Below are 21,066 nucleotides of genomic sequence, written 5' to 3'. Positions count from 1 at the left end.
GACTCAGGTCCCAGAGTGGGATTAACAACCGAAGAAAGGATAGCAGGACTGGGTCTGAAGACTTTGGAAGCAGAGTGGAAAACAGTTCACAGAATTTCTACTTCATCCATTCCTTTTGTGTATTGTACCTGTACTTTGGTTCTTTGTTTTAAATGGGTATGAGCTTCTTTTATTCATGAATAAAAACAACAACGAATAACTTACAGAAACATTCACAAAACACTCCTGTGATTGTTACTTAGGCAATGATTTCATTGGCACAGTGTCCAAGACAACCCTGAACAATGACAAATGCAGAAGCAGAGCCATGAAACGCATTCAACACCCGTAGCATATAATTTACTATTTGAGTGACCTATGACCCAGACCAGTTGTATTCTGTTGACTGTTTGCAAACTATGTCTGGCTATGGTGTATGTTATCTCAGTTTTGTGCACGACACCCTGATCTCCCTCTTTAAACACATTCTGAATCACCAACTCATTATCACATGACGCATTATTCAGGACTAGATGGGGATCCCCTAAGGATTATAGGGAAGGGTCTTATGATGTTTTTGGCCCTGACGTGTACACACTGATGAGAAAAATATTTATGTGGTCAGATACATTATTGCACACAAACATTTTGCATAAAGGATTACAAAATATTTCAGTAGTCTAGTGTTCTTGTATCAAGTATTAATGATCTTTGGGTTTTTGAATACAATTGCATACATTTTGTTTCTTTTGTGTTACTATACCCATGGTATTCCTTCCTTCGTGCCAAATTTATAGGATTAAGAATGACAACACAGTCTTGTTTTTTAAAATACAAATCCACCCTTTATTCATTAGTTACACCGCTTTGATGTTCTTTACCTGTTTAAAGAATGCCAGCATACGGTCTCCGGTCTCTGTGGCAGTTCCAGCAAACCCCAATGTTCTCTACTGCTCTTAGAAGAAACTACAATGCAAACGGTCTGCATGTTGTGGAGCTGAATCAGGGCAATGTCTGTTTATTTCTGTGTGCCATCAAGAAAGTACAATTTACACCATCAACTATTCTGATTTGGCAGCTCTGGCTCTAGAGAAGGTTTCCACCATATCGGCCTCTGGCAAATATACCTATATTTGTCCCCATTTGGCATAATGAGTCCCTATGTTTGTTTGATGTGTGTGGTTTTGATCTACTTTACTCTTTTTTTGTATTACAGTTATGCCTATCCAGCAGTTTAGGCTTAGGACACAGTTCCAAACACAAACTTTTATCACAGAACTAGTTTTAAACCAAGGAAAACAATTTTTAAAAGCGAAGCCCATTACAGATCCACTCCCTGATCAATGTGCCCAGATAACAGCCGACCATATTACGTTCCTAGTCCCGGCTCTCCAATTCCTATATTATACTGGGTAACACAGAACATGAGATTTATTTCTTATATAAATGTTCTCCTCAAACTTCAGGGTCCAAACAACATATTCAACACTTACATGGAAAAAATGATGTTTATATAGAATTTGCCCTATTTTTTACCACCACTTTGTGACTATTGTAATCACAAAGTACATATATCAGATACTTTTCACTATTGTCACATCTTGACATTAGCATTTGGCGGCTAAAGGCATCTGAGAAGAATCAAAGCCATATTAAAGAATAGCATCTTGGCTATGACACACCAAAACTCTAAAAAGGCTTAATAAAACACCGGTATGGCTTGTCTTTCGTTCCAAGATTTAACATTCCTTTCTCTATTTGGCTAACTAAAACCAGGTTATTTAAAACTGAAAGGGTCAGACTTGACATGACTTTAGTCTTCTGTTAGGATAAGTGCCCACTAATGAATTTGAAGATATTTGCCTAAAAAGATTGAAGTTAACTCTTTGCATAATTCAGAATTTTCTGTGATCTCAGGCTGGCCATTATTGGATTATTTCCTAATGGCTCATTTCCAGTGTAGGATGCTCTCACATTTTGCATGAAGAAATTGCTTATTGATGGTTTACTGACAGACTGATACAAACTGGCAAATTCTTAATGATTTTTGGAAATTTTTAAGATTAGCACTGAACATTGGTAAGTACAATTATAGTGCTGAGATAAGGCAACCCAATTTGTTAAGTCCCCTCATGTCTCATAATTGGAAGATGTAGTTAACAGAATTAGTTAATTAGACAGCTTATCTCATGACAAAGTAACTACCCCAACATAAAATATGCACCTTTTTCATGCTGCTCCCCCTCAGGAGAATTTTGAGGTTAAAACAGATTTTTTCGTTCAATAATGAAGAAGGACGGCTAACTGTTTCGACACTGAAGATAATTAACAGAACCCTTGATGGAACTGTTTGGATTCCGCAGAGTACATAGAGCCCTAAGTAAGACGTTAAAGCGATCAACACCTGACAGCTGTTAGCAAGGAGGCATTCTGAGGTAAAGAGCTACTAAATCTAAAGAAATCAGGCACTTAGACCAGTTTAACTTTTTCATGAGGTGAGATCCTTCTTGACACTATAATCTTGCCTTCTGAAGTGACGCAAGACTTTAAGTAAAAGAAAACAACCTGTTGTCCTTCCCTCACGGCATGATGCACACATACTTATTTTTCTTTTTTTGAGAGAAGAGCACTGATGAACTATTTATTCTAGTTTAGAAAGGAAAATAAAACACAAAAAACCACCAAATTTGTGCTGACAGTTACACAGTTACAACGTATAACACCTCCTTTGCAACTCTGCTCTACCTTGGACAAACAGGGCTGTTTGAAAACAAAATTTTCAGTACTACTGCCTGCCTAAGGATACATACACAAAAGTCCAGGCACAAAAATAAATAATTTTTGTCAGATTACCTTTTTTAAAGGAACATAAGGAATTAGTTATATACTGTATATAGGATATTAATTTTTAAAATAATTTTCAAACATCCATCACTTTAAAAATATATTAAAACATACAAAGATAAAATACTCTCAGGAATAATCGAGAGCTACAACTACTGCCATGAAAGATGTCTGTAGCTAGATTGCCTCCCCTTAGAAAGCTGTTATCAATGGCTAAAGCCTGACCAACAGCACAGACACTCTGGCTTTTCTTTTTAAATATTTGTTATGTTCTGAATAATAATTCTACCTTTACCTTTTTTCCCTTCTATTTTGTACTCCTGGGCACTTGACATGCCTTGAATATTCACTTCTGTACGACCTGGACGTAATATTGAGCTAGTCGAAACTGAAGCATGCGGAAACTGTGAAGACTGCTGTCCATTTCTCAGCATATCATTACTGGAATGTCTTTTCCTACATAAGCGGTTTTCTTTTATATCTACAAAATTCCATTTGTGATGTCTGTCGGGAAGGTGCACTAGCCTGTTCCAGGCTGGAAGGCCATTTTTTGGAGGGCTGACAAGCACTGGTTGACAAACTGGTGACATTGCCAAGATCTTCCTGAGCTGTGGTGTTCTGGAAAGCCAGTGGTTTCCCAATTCTCTTGATCTGGTGGTATTCACAAGCATCTCCATTTGATCACATTGACAAGATTCTGAGATTTTCAGCCAAGCACACTCAGCCACCATGGTCAGTTTCCTTTCAGTGCAATTAAATGTACTGATTTCCCCCTTTGTCAAGCCTGAAAAGACCGCTTGATCTATATGCACAGGTTACCACTAGTTGCCACTTTCAGCTGCACCACAACTATAACATGGGCCCAAGGCCAGTTACCATCAATTTATTGCCTCGCTTATATGATCATTTGAGGTCTTCTGGGTCGAGGCTGGTCGTGTACAATTTTCAGATACTTAAAACACAAAACATCATGGACTCAACCTTGCTTGACTTTGCTCTTAGCGTAGGCTGACCTGACGGACACTCTGTTACCTAAGTATGACATTCTTATGCGGGCATGCTTAGCAGTTCCGCTCTTGCTACCAGTACCTTTTTCTACTGGAGGTCACCAGAGCAATATCAGAGAGACACATTTTATCTTGTGAGTTTTAACCATGTGGTCCTATGCAAAAAACAAATAAATCATAAATAGCAACAAAATAATTATTATATTTAACAGGATTGAAATTTGATTTATATGTAACATTTTAAATACTGTTTGTTCATAAAGCTGTGTATCTAAATATAACTCCCTTTAAGTATAACTCCTAGACAGCACAGCTAATTTCTACAGTAAAGTCATTCCAGCTGGTGTTCTAAATAGTCACAAATATTTATATTTTAGATTATGTGAATCAAAATTAAATATAAAATAGTTTCATAACTTGTGAAACCATTCTCAGTAGAAGTCAATTGATAGTCATTGCTGCATTAATCATGATGAAATTTTACTATTTTTATGGACTAAACAGGTAACTTTTACAAGAATTTCTCTCAAGAGAGTTCAGATCTATCATACTGTTGGAAGTTCTGAAAGTTATCTATTTTAGTAAACAGAATATTGATATTACAGGATTCTTGAAAATGTAAGTATTGTCGGTAAAGTGACAACTAAATACTGTTATCCCATGTTTGTTCTTATTCCCATATATCTCATTCCCAAGTATCACATTTATTCAATTTGTAAGTCAAAGCAATCCTTCTCTAATTGCCATCAATGCAAGCTTAGCCGGATATTTGAAAATCTAGGTACATTCTTTCTGCTCTGTGTATCTCCTTTTGTTATCCTCAAAACTATTCTGAAACTTCAATAGAATTCTCTCTGGTGTACGTTTCCTTCCTAGCTCAAAAGTTCTCACCATAGTTCAGACTTGATTTTGTCAGTAACTATAGCACATGAGACTCAAAAGAGCAGATACAATGACAAGGCATCATTTGTATGAGGCATGTTATTCAGAAAATGTTCAACTCAGTTATTTAAGACCTGAAATATTAAAACCCAAGTATTTCAAGTTTCATATTCTGAACATGTTTATACCTTATAAATTTCAATATTTGTTTACACTTAAATGAACAGATGTGTTTGCTATGACTGCTACCTGTATGCCCTTTCTGGCATGTATAGGAAAACAAACACCTCCTAGGGACATTCTGCAGATTTTTGAGGGCACACCACACACACAGCTGTAGGGAACACAATGTGTTGTAACATAGTTTCCCAAAATTCCTCACATAATCTCAAAAAAATACTACCTCTTCGGCTGATGTCACCTACCAGTGGTCTCCCTGTGCATATCCACGTCAATTAGAGAGTTAAAAACTGGCAAGATTACACAAAAACACTGACCCATATACATATTTTTATATTTTGTCATTCCTATTTTTTGAAAAGCCATTGCAACCTTGGTAACATCAAACTGGATAAAAAAAATCAGTTACATAGCTTAGTAGTTGATTTCAGCACTGGAGCTGAGTTTCATATGCTAGACTTTTTAGAGTAAATTTCTTTTTCACCAGCATAATTTTTGACACAAAAGTCCAGATTCTTCATAAAATAAACCCTAACAAAGTGTGAAACAGCTGATTGGAAATATAGAGCTCAGTACATTCTTGCCTAGCACAAGTTAATAAATCTTGATGATGTTAAGACTATGAAGAAATTAGTACTGGTATGTGTAGAAAGATAAGAAATGAGGGAAATTGTCTGAAAAAAATTGCATCTCAAAATCTCAATTCTAAAATAAAAGCTCTTGAAAAAAAAGCATGTGTTATAACTAATAATACAACAGTAAGCTTTCCATGTGAGATAATGTACCATTTTCAAAATAATTTCTAAGCTTGGTTCTTTGGTTACTGAGATGACTTATCCACACAAGGCTGTGCCAGGGTGCAGCGATTTGCATGACTAGGAGTTTACTGTCTAATGCTACCTATCAATGGATAAGCCCAGACTGAGGTGATACCCGCATGCATACTGAATAGCATGTTATAATATGAGCCGTGCCACTGAAGTCAGTTGGACTGCTGGGGAGTAAGCTATTTACATGGGCAGAGGAACTTTCTGGCCCAAAGCGAGGGTATGGTTTTGAAAACCACGAGAGCCCAGGGCAATGTGCAAAAAAGATTAATTATGAGTGCATGATTGTGTGTGTGTTTGGAACTCAGCCGGTCACTTGCATGCCTAAACACCACATCTGCATTCATCAGTCAGAGCACAGTACTGTCTGTGCAAATCAGCTGTACACTTATTTTTGTGTCTTGCTCCTGGAATCTGATTGAAAATTTACCTGTGAAGCTTCATTCAGACAAGAAAGTAGAATTTACTGTTACTGCTGGGCCAAGTCTTATCATGGTTACTGAGCCAAAGCTGCTGTTAACTTCAGTGGATGTTGTGTCTAAGCACAAGCTAATTCAAGGGTGTAGAACATATTCTAGTGAGCAGCCAGTTCAGGTGGGTTCTTGTTGTGTTGTGGGGAAAGTACTCAATTTAGGGACTAGTTGATTGAAGAATCCTCACTTGGAGTGCCTGGTAGGTCTATCTTCTTTTGTGAACATGCTGGCATTTCTCTAACTTCCAAATTTCTATCAAAACAAAAAGCAGTCAAGTAGCACTTCCAAATTTCTACAAAGGACGGGTCACAGAGGGACTGCTCATTTTAATATGGAGATATTCCTGTTTCATAGAACTGGAAGGGACCTCCAAAGGTCAACAAGTCCAGTCCCCTGCACAACCTATGACCACCTGAGACAGTTTTTTTTTTAACATTATTTGTTCAATTCCTAAATGACCTCCTCAAGGACTGAATTTGTGACTGTGGGTTTAACAGCAGAATGCTCAATCCACTGAGCTATCCCCACCCCCATGTTATTGTAGTGTGTCTCTTTTCTATATGTCGTGCTCTGGCTTGTTAAACTGTGATTTGTTTCAGCATTTAGTAACAACATAACTTATCTTCCACCCTTTTCTTCAACATGTTATGCCCTCTTTTGTCCTCAGCATTTCGTCCAATAAAAAGACCACTGCGAGAGCACAAGAGCCATCTCCTCCATCTGTGTGAATTCTTATTCTTGGTTACACCGGACAGACAGCCCTCGATAAGGGAGGACAGCAAGGCTAGTTTTGTGCCATGGTCCTTAGTCAGGGCCACCAGCAGGGATGGGGAAGGGGCAAGTTGGCCCAGGAGCCAGCAATTCAAAAGGTCTCAGGATTCTGGGTCTTTTAAATCACCGCCACAGCCCTGGGCAGAGTCATGGAGTGGCTGAGGTGAGGTGAGGCGCGGCACGGTTGTGTTGCTGATGAGGGCTGACAGCCCTAGCCCTGCCCCTTTTGCCTGAGGCCCCGCCCCTTGAGGGGGGTCCTGAGCCAAGTCCTGTCACATTTCCCAAAGACTGGAGAAACTGTTGCCCGCCTTGTGCCCAGCTGTAAGACAAGAGCCAGCACGCTCTTCCAGCTGCTGTTAAAATGGCCATACTGTGGGCAGAAATCATCAAGGTATCTTGGGATGAACCATGAATAAAAAAAGAGACCCATTTCAAAGCAAACAGATCCTAATTAAAGGTCCTCGAACATGTTCCCCCAAGTTTTCAGGGTCACATCCTCCTTTCCCTCTGTCAGCAGCCCCCAGAGCTGTGGCCAAAACTGAGGGGTGGGTCTGGGGCCAGGGCTGGGAACAAAGCCCCAGAGAGGGGCTGAGGCAGGGGCTGCATGTGCAGCTGCAGTTGAGCAGCGGTGGGGATGGAAGCTGGGGGTGGGGCCAGGACTTGGGGCTGTGGCTGGGGACAAAGCCAGAATAAAGCTGCAAGTGGAACAGGGCTGGGGGTGATTCCTCCCTGACGACTGTTGTGATGGGCCTGCACCCCCACCCCCACATCCCCATTCCCCCTATTCTCTAGAGGCCACGTCCCACAGTTTGGGGAGCTCTGGCCTAGAGCTTTTCTACATGTATAGGTGGAGCATTCATCTAGTCACTGCAGAGACGGTGTAACAGTATACTATTAATGAGTAATTACTGCCCCTGAACAATTGATAATCAGAAAGATTTTCTCAGATTTCTATCAGCAATGCCTTAAAAGGTAAGTTTTCCTACAGAGGAGGCAATGTCACAGCTAGGGGAAGTCCAGTAAATAAGAAAGTTGCCTTCTCTATTGGAAGTCTATAGACCTAGCCTACACGGATTCACAATGAAAATTTGACGTCAGTGAGATAACATCAACAATAACTTGTTTCGGTTTAGTTAGTGGGCCAGAAGGGTCAAAACAAAATTTGCCCAGTGCTTTCAAGAGAACTGTGAATATTCCATTATAATGCACCAGGCAGAATACAGTATTGTCTCTTCACCTTCTTCTTAAGCTCTTCTAATTGGACCTTGTACCAGAGGTGAAGACAGACCTTCTCACGGGGCAGACTGTCACTGTCGATGCCATCTTCCTCCCACTCTCCTGCACCGGATGGGTTGTGGTCTGGTGACACACTGGGAGGGAGTTAGCGGACTTGTTAACAAACAGTCTGCATGAGATAAACATGGCCTAGAGGAATGAACATTACCAGAATGTCTTGAATTGCAAGCCCATCTTTGGGGTGCCCTGATTGAGTCACTTCCTGGCTCTCCTCAGATTCCTCTATAACAGCGGTTCCCAAACTTTACGGCACCATGCCCTGCCCCTTTTGATTTCTGAGAAGCCCTCACTCCCCCTCCTTTTCTTTACCATCATCCAACTTGCATTTTTAACAAAAAATTCAATTCGTAATTTAAAATAAACACAAAAACTTGATATAAAAACATTATTTAAAATTAAAAATAAGCACAAATAGTTTTTCCTGGCCCCTTGTGGGGTGCCTGGTGCAGCCCCAGTTAGCCATCTGCCTGAGCCCTGTGCCAGCCACCAGAGCTGCCCATGACAGCCACCTGCCCACCTCAGACCCGCACCACCAGGGCCCCTGCCCAAGCCCAGCACCACTGGGGTCAGCCACCCGCCCGCCAGCCACTGAGGCCAGCTGCTCGCCCCAGCTGCAGCCCAGCTGCTCCAGCTGCCCACCCAAGCCAGCTGCCAGCCTGAGCCACCTGAGGCCCATGATGCTGTGGCCAGCCACCCGCCAGCCACCCAAGTCCCGTGAGTCCTGCAAGCTGGCTGGCCACCTGAGCCCTGCAAGCCACCCGCCCCAGTCCCTCCCCTCCCACAAAGCCAGGAACCCCCAGCCCCCTGCTCTTACCCCATCCTCCTCACCCCACAACCCACACTCACTCACCTTTGCATGTGGGTCTTCACCAGCTGCCTGCTTTTTATAGTGGCTGCGCCAGGTCACCCACATAAAATGGCAGGGGCTGAGAGCCAGAAGCAAAGAGTGAGGGGGTTCATGGGGGGGAGCTGGTTTGCCTCGTGCCCCACCTGGAATTTCTTCAAGCCCCCCACAGGGGGGCATGCCCCCCAGTTTGGGAAACTATGCTCGAAAAATGGAACACTTCTACTGAAACACATATCTAAGAGGGAAATACTGAGGATAAACTGGATGGATCCCGATTGTGCTTTGTCCATGGACAGTTCTGCTAGAAGGGCAGGCTGCAAGGAGATTTCCTTTCCTTCTGCCCTCAGGCATGGACCACTGCCCCCCTTCTTTTGCTTTCTATTGAAGTGAGGAGTATTTCCTTGAAATAAGAAGAAGTTTCAAGATTTGTATAGCCTGGGGAATCTGCAGCGCTTTCTTGGAGGTTTCTCTTGGACACAGCCCAAAATAAATGGCATTACAAACATTTGCGAACAGGGGTGGTGACTGAAGGCAAAGGTGGAAAAAATGAGGAAAGAAGGTAAACCAAAAAAAAAATCAATATTAAAAAAAATCAAATTAGACACTGTACAGAGGATTATTTGAACTTCAGTATACACAGTATACAAAGACCCACTGACTATGGCCAGCATTTGTTTGTTTTGTATCTTAAGCTGACTCGCATTTTTTCTGTTCCTCTATTCAATGTACTGTTGGATACTACTGGTGTGCTAGCAGGGAATAGTGGACATGTGGACAGCAAGTGTCCACATGCTTCTGTCTCCTCCTTGTGCATTGGACTGGTAAGGAGCCAGGAAATCACTGCTACCAGGAAAGAGGAGAGCAGGGCTGCCGTCCGTGCTTACTGACTCCAAAAGTTGTTTCTAAAGGTGGGCTGAGGGACATGGCTATCATCTTGATCATATGCACTGACAAGTGCCAGAGGAGCACAGGATACTTTGAACAACAGTTGCTATTCACTGCCCTCCTTGCAGTGACTCTTAAGACACTGAGCTAAAGCAGATGATGCTGCTGAAACATTTATATTGTGGTAGCACCAGATGTCAACCAGATTGTTCCCTTGTGCTAGGTGCTGTACGAACATATAATAAATAGCTCCTGCTTCAAAGAGCTTACTCTGCCCACACCACATTGGTGGTGTAGGCGTAACCCATGCACCTAGGGGTGCAATTCAATGTCCCATGTAGTGGCACCCAAACCACTTACACAGAGAAAGAAAAAGCCTCCTTGGAAGCCTTAGCTGAGAGCCAGCTGGCTTCTAGTTCAAACTGTAAGGGCTCCTGCACTAAGCTCTAAATGTCCCAGTGTTGAGTCTACCTCTTGGCAGTTACACAGGCGTGTCCACTCCTCTCTCAGCACAAGGCCATAACTGGGCTGCAAGTAAACAGGTACAACACTAATGCATTGACAGGGTTTTTGTTTGTACTTATTGCTCAGTGACTGTACAAATTAGTAAAAAGAGATCAACAAGATACAGCCAGATGTATAGATACAAACACACACTACTGAACTGCAACTTTGAAGTTACACAGCAGCCTGCTCTCATTGCAAAAAAATATTTTAAATGTAAAAGAAGTTCAAAGTCTACCACATTTCTGCTTGGACATGATCAATGCAGCTGCAGCATATAAATAAATCAACAATCTCTCACTTCATCTAACTGACTTGCTTGGAAAACAAAAGACTATAATAAGGTCAATCTTTTACACAGCCTTACTTCCCCTGGTCGTACATTTAATTATGAACTGGGCAACAAAGGCTATTCTTAAAAAAAACAGAACACTCAAATATGCAGGCATGTGAGGACACAAAAGTGGGCTGGTATCAGAGAGATCAGCTAAGGCAAATGTAATCAGGATTATGACTAAGGGTGCATGGCAGGTTGATCAAGTAGGTTAGATCTGCATCGACCCGATCCAGTGAATTTGGGTGTTTTTTAAACAAGAAAACAAGAAAGGCACAACTAAAGAACAAGGATAATGAAAAAATACGCAAATAAGCTAAACAAAACTAATCCCTGACACATGTTATGTACCAATGTTTTTGGGCAGAAACAGTTTATCAGCAGAAGGCTTTTAATGTGCATTACACTTTAATTTGCTTGTGTGAAAGATAAAACTGTGTTTTCCAAGCAACACTGAAGTTTCTTTTCTGTCAGTTGCGCTTTAGGCAGCATTTTTCTTTTCCACAGGGTTTCATGATTATATTTCCTTCCCCAATGAAATAGGAAGGCATTTCCTACCTGGAGTTTTTTGACTATTATTAAATTGTCCATTGTGTTTATTGTCTGTAAGGAGCAGAACTAGTACAAAAAGACCAGTTTTACATATAAACATCAGCTCTGGCACTTCATATGCTAGAGGCACCTATGGCTCTCCACATAACAAATGCAAGCATATATGTGTACATGTGAATTATAGCCTAAATTTCGTACATATAAAAATGTCAGACTCCATACAGAAAAAAAATCTGTTGTCTAATGACAGAAGAATTACACCCTGGTGCCTTTGCCACATGCTTTCTGGTATTGCAGCAGAGAAAAATAAGGGCAAGCCTACACTGCAAAAAAACACCCAGCCAAAACACAAGGCAGTGAGTCTCAGCACCTGGATCAGATGACTTGGACTTGCCGGTATTTCTGCCTGGGCTAGAACCTGGGATCTGACATCTGGCCAATGCTGGGGGGGTGGGGGTGGGGTGGAGGAGTTTTTAGTAATTTTGGGGAATGAATTTTCTTTGATTTTAAAGACAGAAAACTTAAGAAAAAAAAATCCCATTGTGTGCAACGTTAATTACCACTGCCTCCTCGCCTGTGGTTGATAGCAGGGTCTGAACTCATTACTGTCAGATCCATGCCATAGTCCACTATGACTTGAGTAGAAGGAGCAACTCTTACAATCTGACAGAACTGGCATAAGGTGTAAAGAGAGATCCAAGTATGCAAAATTTTAGCTTGAATAAGTGAACTTTGTCAAAATTACATGTAACTGAAAACAGACTTACAAAGAGAGCTCGTACTTTACCTTAACTATTAGCAATCACTACTGCTCCACCCACAATATGCAGCAATTTTTAATGCAGAATGTAAATCAGAATTTTCAATACGTATGTTGACTCTAATACAGGCTGAAACTCTCTAACCCAGAACTCTCTCATCCATCAACATCCATAATCCAGCATGATTTTAGTTAACTGAATTTATCATAGGTGCAGCTAAATTTCCTGTGGTCCCATAAAGTTTGTTTCCAGCCATCAGTCCTAGCACTCAGTGTTCTCTGCTGTTATTTAGCTGTATTTACCCCAACATGTCTTCTAAGAGCCCAGTAACAGTGGAAGTGTTGGTTATGACGATAGACAATATTGACCTCTCATGGTCCAGCAAATTCTCTCATCTGGCACCAGCCAGGTGTCAAGGGTGCCAGACTGGAAAAGTTCAACTGGTAGCGTACACAATGAAAGATAAGAGAATCCTTAAAAAATAACAGAATCCTTCACAAAGCAGTGGCAGAATGCTTCATAATGTATATCATACACAACTGCACCTGCCTTTATGGGACCAACACTTAAAAGTAATTACATGGCAGGAAAAACAGATTTTGTTTTTGGAAGCAAAGACTGTTGCAAATGGCATTTATATTAATGTATAATAAAAGCTAACAGATAAAGCCTACAACTGGCTTTGTGACCTATCCCAAAGTACAACACATAAGCTGTGTCTACACGTGCACGCTACTTCGAAGTAGTGGCACTAACTTCGAAATAGCGCCCGTCGCGGCTACACGCGTCAGGCACTATTTTGAAGTTAACTTCGACGTTAGGCGGCGAGACGTCGAAGTCGCTAACCTCATGAGGGGATCGGAATAGCGCCCTAATTCGACGTTCAATGTCGAAGTAGGGACCGTGTAGACGATCCGCCTCCCGCAACGTCGAAATTGTGGGGTCCTCCATGGTGGCCATCAGCTGGGGGGTTGAGAGACGCTGTCTCTCCAGCCCGTGCGGGGCTCTATGGTCACCGTGTGCAGCAGCCCTTAGCCCAGGGCTTCTGGCTGCTGCTGCTGCAGCAGGGGATTCATGCTGCATGCACAGGGTCTGCAACTCGTTGTCGGCTCTGTGGATCTTGTGGTGTTTAGTGCAAGTGTGTCTGGGAGGGGCCCTTTAAGGGAGTAGCTGGCTGTTGAGTCCGCCGTGTGACCCTGTCTGCAGCTGTGCCTGGCACCCTTATTTCGATGTGTGCTACTGTGGCGTGTAGACGTTCCCTCGCTGCGCCTATTTCGATGTGGTGCTGCGCAACGTCGATGTTGAACATCGACGTTGCCAGCCCTGGAGGACGTGTAGACGTTATTCATCGAAATACCCTATTTCGATGTCGCCACATCGAAATAGGCTACTTCGATGTAGGCTTCACGTGTAGACGTAGCCATACTGTATTGCCTTTGTATTGGGTTGTTGCTGACAGATGTAATAAAACAACAAGATCTTTGTTACAAACCTGTATTGTTTCTTTTTTAACAGCTGATAACAGAGCCAGCTACCATTTGCCGTGCAGATATATTGGGAATTAAGTTAACTATATATGTCTCCTGAAGAACTTGGGCAGGACATTACGCTCAAGTAAAAAGAAGTGACTAATTACTTACAGAGAAAAAATAATCAGGAATATACAGAGGAATATGGAGATCATTCGCAAGTTAACCAGTAGCAACTGCCTTATAAACTGAAGCTCAGGGTCTGATGCTCTCACCACACGATGAGTAGGGGTGAAATTCTGGCGCCAATGAAGGTGGTTGGGGTTCTGCAATCGACCCGGGGGCCAATATTTCATCCTCAGTTTCCAGACTGAGTATGTAGTTTTATAACAAGCAGTCCTGTAGCACCTTAGAGACTAACAAATTTATTATGTCATGAGTTTTCCTGGCTCAGACCCACTTCTTCATCTTGCCCATGAAACCTCATTACCTAATAAATCTATTAGTGTCTAAGATATTACTGGATTACTTGTTTACCATAAAATCCAGGGACATAAAAGATTAATTTTACTGGATTTCTTTTAGCTTTCCATAAATATTTTCCACAAAATCTAGAGGGAAAGGAAGTTTTCAGGAAAAAATGACACGCCAGATTAATGCATTACTGGTACATTTATAGTATAGCCAGAGGTATAGTAGGTGCCTCTTTTAATGCTTGGGTACAGGCTGAAATACCTTTAGCAAAATAAGAGGAAGCAAAAGCATCATTTGTAGCAGACTACATCTGAACATGATCTATTGAGGTTTTAGAAATTTGTATGATATTTTACTGCAACTGTGAGAAAAAGAAAGCTCTCCTTGTCCTCCTGTGCCAGGGTTTTCTGGCCAGGGGTTATTTAATTCATTCACATTGCTTTTGTCCTGTCTCAAACCAGTATATTACTTACTGTAAGGAGCTGGCTTCCTTTCTCAAGATTCTGAATTAGCGCGTTACCGTCTCTCTCATACCCTGAGTCAGTGTGGAAGTCAGAAATGATCAAATATGAAAGTAAAGAGTAGTTCCTTCAGCAAAATTTGGTCATGACATTGGGATAACATTATTACTGTTTTGAAAAATGGCATAGGATTGTTGATGACCACAAGAAATCAGGAGTTCAGTATGAGATATCTGAAAGCAAACATTGCCAGTAGTAAAATACCTATTAAAAATGTCCTGCATCGTTTCTGGCTGGAAAGGAAGCATTCTACCAACTGAAATGCCAATATCACTTCCTACGGTAGGTTTTCCTTCAGATCCTCCACGGAGGTTATACTGGCTTTATTGCTGCTATGTAGTGGTACGGCTACCACGGCGCAGGGGAAAAAAAATCTTAGTCTCCAGCTTTAATTTTCATAATTTCAATTCAGTGCTTAGAATACCAGATGAATGCAGATTACAAAAGGATTAATGATTACTGCATATATTAATTATGCCCACTATGAAGACACCTTTGTTCTTACAATAAGACTATAGGACCAACACTTTCAATTCTAGAAGCATACAGTTAGGTTTCTGTATCCATATTTAGGCACCCAATAAGAGGCTTTACTTTACTTAGGCTCCTAAATATGGTTTTAGTGTTTTGTTTTTGGCAAACAGGTTTGAAAATTCTAGGCTACAATATTTGCATGTGCGCATGGGTGTTTGTATATATAGAGAAAAATGCTGCATTAAAAATAAACACAAACAGATGCCAAACCATCAATTATTTTACCAAAGCAAACAGTATGTGGGCGCTACATTGAACACTGGTACATAACATCAACGACTTAAGAGGAACGAGTCATTACATGGTGCCAAGCAGTGAACTATTTAGTAGTATAACAACGCAAAACAATAGAATCATGTGAAAAAAAATCACAAATAGTTTTAAAAAGGCCAACAACAATTTTGCCAGGTATAATTTTGGGTGGAGGAATTATACGTTGTTACTTTGTTAGACGCATGCTAAGATTATAAATTATATATATATAGCGTGCACAGATTTAGTCTCTGTTCTATGATATCCACCCCCCTTGATATTGCTCCAATCCAACTATTCTGCAGCAGGAAGGGAAATATATATTCAACATCTTCTAGCATATTAACCTCCATTCCTGTTCAAGATAGGGAGGGGAAATGACCACAGATATAGAAATAGTGAAGTGTTTAAACAGTGAAAAACGCCAGTAAAAGGATTGCAGATCCAACCTACAGGGATGTGAAAAAGTGGAGAAAGAATTCTGTAGGACGGCAAATACACTTCTACTGTGAAAGCTGCTTTGGGAACAATTAGAAAATGACTTTTTGAGCATCTGGAAAGGATATAAAGTTCTGATTAGCTAGTCATTCATAGAGAGAAGGTGTCTGTTTTGTCTTCACAGGGCTGAAGGTGTTTCTGTTGTTATGATAATCTTATAAAGTTGTGGCTTGTCTTCAAAGGAGGAAATTTACAAGTATTGAATCTCAACTTTAAATCTGTGGAACAGACAGATTATGTGGACAAGGTCCACTGAGGCTTTACAGATGTCCAAGTCTAGGGCCATATGTACCCAACTAAGCTTGTTGATCCACACGTGCTAATTTAAGACAACGGGTCTTAAACCATTTTAGTTCTAAAATTTGCAATAACTAGTACCTGGAATGAAGCCCATGGAAAAGCTAAGCTCAGGAATTTGATGCTGAGCTGTAATCTTCCAGCGCAAAGTGTCCAACTTACGGTCCAGGGGGCCATACACAGCCCATCAGCACATTTAATAATGCTGGTCCAAAACAATATACTAATGACTAATTCATTAGAATTTTGTTGTAATGTTACACCATTTTACTTTGTACAAGAAAATATGTACAATCTGTGTGGCCAGCACCAGGTTGTGGTGATCCTCCTGCATAATGAAGCTGGGCACCACTGATCTAGGGTATGTCTACACAGCAATTAAACAGCCATGTTTGGCTGGTGTCAGGTGACTTGGATTCACAAGGCTTTGATTTTACTTCTGTGCCTCAGTCAGCTGACACCAGCCAGTTATGGGGGTTTATCTGCCGCATGACCATAAAGGGCTACTGCTAAAACTATCAAGTTGTGACAAAGGTTTAAGAAACCGAAGGAAGAACATATAGATAATGCTGAGAATGCTTGTCCAAATACACCAACAACTTTGGAAAAATGGTGTGACTTGGATCTGAAGAGAGGCTTCTTTCACACCAACTGTTACGGAAGTTCCATTTAGAATGTTCAAGGTGTTGTGAATGTGCTCACATTCTGCAGACCTAGAAGTAGCCTATAGCATCCTCTCTTTATCAACAAAGCAACATAAAATAGTTCCAAGACAAAAACTTAAGCTAGAATTAAGCAGGTAAAATTAGCCATTAATTTAGGACATTGGGTCAGACTTGGAAATGGCAGGGAAACAGATTTTTTTTTGTTAATGCTTTCAAAATTGTTTTTCATTTGAAATGAACAGGTAAGACACAACAGTAATATTATGTAATCACTTCAATTTAAGGGGGCACACTGACAGATGTAACATAGCAAGGCTGCTGATGGAACTGCCAGGTCAATGGCTAAGGCGGGAGGAAGTGGCTCTGGAGCCCCTGGCAGAACAGGATGGGGCTGGGTAGCCTCCCCAACCAGCCCTTCAACACAACTTGGTCCATGCTTCCTGGGGCTCTGCTGGTGATTTAAAGGATCTAGGGCTCCAGCCATTCCCAAAATAGCAGTGGAAATGGCTGGGAGCACTGCGCCTTTTTAATTTGCTGGACTCTGGGACAGTTGTCCTGTCTGTGGCCCTGTAACAGTGTGACAATTAGCTAGTGGCATAGCTACAAAAGAGCTCCAGGACTCTTCACACATAGTTCCATGCTTTAACCACAAGGCAGTGTTCCAGGGGAAAAAGCTGCAAAAGAAAACAGCTTTTATTCCAAATGAAAGTGACCAATCTAATTGTAGGAGAAGTGGCAGGCTGAACTATCCAACCTTTTGAAAAAAAGAAACTGACCTAAATATATTGACTTGCTCATTAAGAGCACTAGAAAAGAGCACCAAGACTCTAATGAACCATGCCTGAGAAAATGGCTACACTCTTAAGCTACGTCTACACGGGTATGCTACATGGAAATAGCTTATTTTGATGTAGCGAAATCGGAATAAGCTATTTCGATGAATAGTGTCTACACATCCTCCAGGGCTGGTGCCGTCGACGTTCAACGTCGATGTTGGGCAGCACTACATCGAAGTAGGTGCTGCAGGGGAGCGTCTACACACCAAAGTGGCCCAAATCGAAATAAGGGTGCCAGGAACAGCTGCAGACAGGGTCACAGGGCGGACTAGCACTTCCGGGGCAACAGCTAGCCGCTCCCTTAAAGGGCCCCTCCCAGACACACTCAGCCTGCACAGCACGTGGTTTGCAGAGCCACAGGCACGCACGCCCCGTCGAAGCAGTATGGACCCCCAGCAGCAGCAGCAGCAGCATCCAGAGGTCCACACACCCGCCCCTGCAGGAGCAGTGCTTGCCCTGCTCAGTGCTATGCAGGAGGCAGCTGATCACCTTTTATTCACAGAAGAGGAGCTGTCCCCAGGGGATGAGGAAGCAGCCCCAGACCTTGCTGCCCTCCGACCGCCCCGCCCGCCGCACACGCCGCCGGCTGTGGAGCTACCCCACGAGCACAGACTGGTGGGAGCGGCTGGTGCTCGGCGAGTGGGACAATGAGCGCTGGCTCCAGAATTTCCGCATGAGCCGGCAGACATTCCTGGAGCTCTGCCAGTGGCTCACCCCTGCCTTACGGCACCAGGACACCTCCATGCGACATGCCCTCACGGTCAAGAAACGGGTCGGCATCGCTGTCTGGAAGCTGGCCGCTCCAGACAGCTACCGATCCGTAGGGCAGCAGTTTGGCGTGGGCAAGGCCACCGTCGGGGCTGTCCTCATGGAGGTAAGAGGACCCAGGGAGGGTCGCGAGCAGCTAGGGGTCCGTTGCCATCCTCTGGCGGCTCTGCCATCGGCCCCATCCTGGGGCTGGTCGGTGCTCCGCTGAGGGGCTGGCCTGCTGGGATGGCCCCAGTGGGCTCTCTGGGCCCACGGACACCTTGCCAGTGCTCTCCGGGCCCTCCGATGGTGCAGCTGCGGAACACGGGGGGAAGAAGAGTGGAGACAGCCGTTAGTGTGGGCCCTGAGCCGTGGCCCTTGTCCCCCCAACCCTCTGCTGCAGGTTCCCCATCCCCGTCCCCCGGAGATGCTGCTGCTGATGATGGGTGTCCCACCCTCCCCGCCCCCCTGGGGACCCTAGGTTCTGCTCCCCCCCATCCCCAGGGATGGAGCATGGGGGGCAGGGGCTGATGCACTCTTCTGAGGGACATCCCACTGCTGTCCTTGGGGCCACGGTCATCTGGGCATGTGGAGGGCCCTGGTCATGTCTCTTGTCCCTGCCCCTTAAGCCTGGGGGTGTGCACCGGGAGGGGGTACATACCTGACAGTCCGCTCCCACGGTCGGGGGACACCCACTGGGAGGACGCCCTGCTGGAGCTCCGGGACAGGAGGGCGATGCGGAGCCCCCCATCGCTGGAGGAGGATTCCCCTCCTCCTCCTCTGGCATCCCAGGGGTGGGCTCCTGGGGGGGGCCCTGGGGTGCAGGGCTTGCCTCCGGGGCAGACTCCATCTCCGGGGCCTGCTGGGGCTCGTCGGCCGAGGTGTCAAGAGTGGCCGGGGAGGAGGAGGTTTACCGGGGGCCCAGGAGGGCCCTGAGCTCCCTGTAAAAGGGGCAAGTGGCGGGGGCAGCCCCAGACCGGCTGGCCACATCCCGGGCCCGGGCGTAACCCTGCCGCAGCTCCTTCACCTTACTCCTGACATGGTCAATAGTGCAGGCAGGGTGACCCCGGGCAGCCAGGCCCTCGGCCAGCCGAGCAAAAGCATCCACGTTCTGCCTCTTGCTCCCCATTACCTGGAGCACCTCCTCCTCGCCCCAGAGCCCCAGCAGGTCCCGGATCTCGGCCTCCATCCAGGAGGGGTCCTGCTGCCTCTTCCTGGGCTGGGTGCCAGCCTGGGAGCCCTGGCTCCCCTTGGGGGGGTGCCCTGGGTGCACTTGGGGGGCTGGCTTGCTGCCATTGCTGCGGGGGTGGTGGGTTGGGGCTGCTGCAGGCGTGCAGGCTGGCTGCATGGCAGTGCTGCCGCCTGCACGCGCTCTCAGCTTCCTGCACAGGAACGCAGGGGGTGGGAAGGTTTAAGGGGCTGCTGCATGCGGCGACCATACAGCTCAGGAGCTGGAGAGAGTGTCTCTCAACCCCTCAGCTGATGGCCGCCATGGCGGACCCCGCTCTTTCGATGTTGCGGGACGCAGATCGTCTACACGTGCCCTACTTCGACGTTCAACGTCGAAGTAGGGCACTATTCCCATCTCCTGATGGGGACAGCGACTTCGACGTCTCGCCACCTTATGTCGATTTCAACTTCGAAATAACGCTCACCACGTGTAGACGTGGCGAGCGCTATTTCGAAGTTGGCGCGGCTACTTCGAAGTAGCTGGCTCGTGTAGACGCGGCTTTACAGACTTAAAAAAACACAGATGCATTTTCTTTCTCAATTCATGTTTAATATCAACTTAAGTATGATTTTTAAGACAAAAGTGTCTTTTGTCTGGAAAAGTGAATGGCTGTTTAAATGAGTTAGGATAGCAATATTAAATAAAGTATCCAACCTGGGCACCTGCACAGGTGTACAGAAATAAGCCCTTCTAGTTTTGTGAAGATGCAAGTGTTTTATAGAAACTTATCTGTAAAGCAAAAGCAATCTCAATGCCATACAAAGAGAGAATATCTTTAAAGGCAAAACCACTGGATAAATAAAAAAGCATCAGAGAATAACAATAAGTTCCCATGTCTACATGGTACAACATATGAAATATGTTATTTTTAACTACACATTAGAAAATACAACTTGACAAGTAATGAGGGCCTTTGTACAATGATTCACAGCTTGGTGCAAAATCAGCCCACGTTATAAATCTTGTTAACCTGTTGAAAATCTCTAGTAGCTTACTACAAAGCTGCTGAATCCTGGACTAACCAAACCTTACATTAATGTAGTTACTGGCCTTCCAGAAAGCCCATTAGTAAAAGAAGTAATCTTTCTTGGTTAGTGGGATTTTGCCATGGTCTGCTGGACAAGAACAGGGAGACAACTTGCTGTACCACATAGTGATGTAGGTTAAATTAAGTTATCCAAAGAAAATCATTCAGGGAATTTATAAAGAATCACTTCTCAAACAATACTCAATCACCAACAGTTTTCCATTTGACTTGCTGAAGAGTGTGACAGGTTAATAAGCATTACAGAGAAATAGCTTACATGGAAAAGGTGGCTATTTTATCTGAAACTATTACTTTCCCCAGCTCTTTGAAATTACATACACTGCTCGTGCAGCTACTCATCTGCAGATAGCTT

General features: G+C 43.7%; 1 protein-coding gene across 10 annotated transcripts in view; it reads right to left on the bottom strand.

Annotated features, from left to right (window-relative positions):
- The window catches only part of THRB (thyroid hormone receptor beta), a 300,896-nt gene that overhangs the window by 48,732 nt on the left and 231,098 nt on the right, over positions 1-21,066 (bottom strand). Inside the window, exon 1 of one of the 10 annotated variants that reach the window (XM_074984446.1) lies at positions 3,113-3,554. The exons of the other annotated variants lie outside the window; for them this stretch is intronic. Coding sequence (XP_074840547.1) covers positions 3,113-3,554 — 442 coding nt within the window. Of the gene's footprint in view, positions 1-3,112; positions 3,555-21,066 lie in introns of those variants that run through there. 10 annotated transcript variants of the gene reach the window in all.

This window comes from Carettochelys insculpta, chromosome 2 (assembly GCF_033958435.1).
Source record: "Carettochelys insculpta isolate YL-2023 chromosome 2, ASM3395843v1, whole genome shotgun sequence".
In the NCBI taxonomy this organism is placed as follows: domain Eukaryota; kingdom Metazoa; phylum Chordata; order Testudines; family Carettochelyidae; genus Carettochelys; species Carettochelys insculpta.
This window is presented reverse-complemented; position numbering and strand designations above follow the sequence as displayed.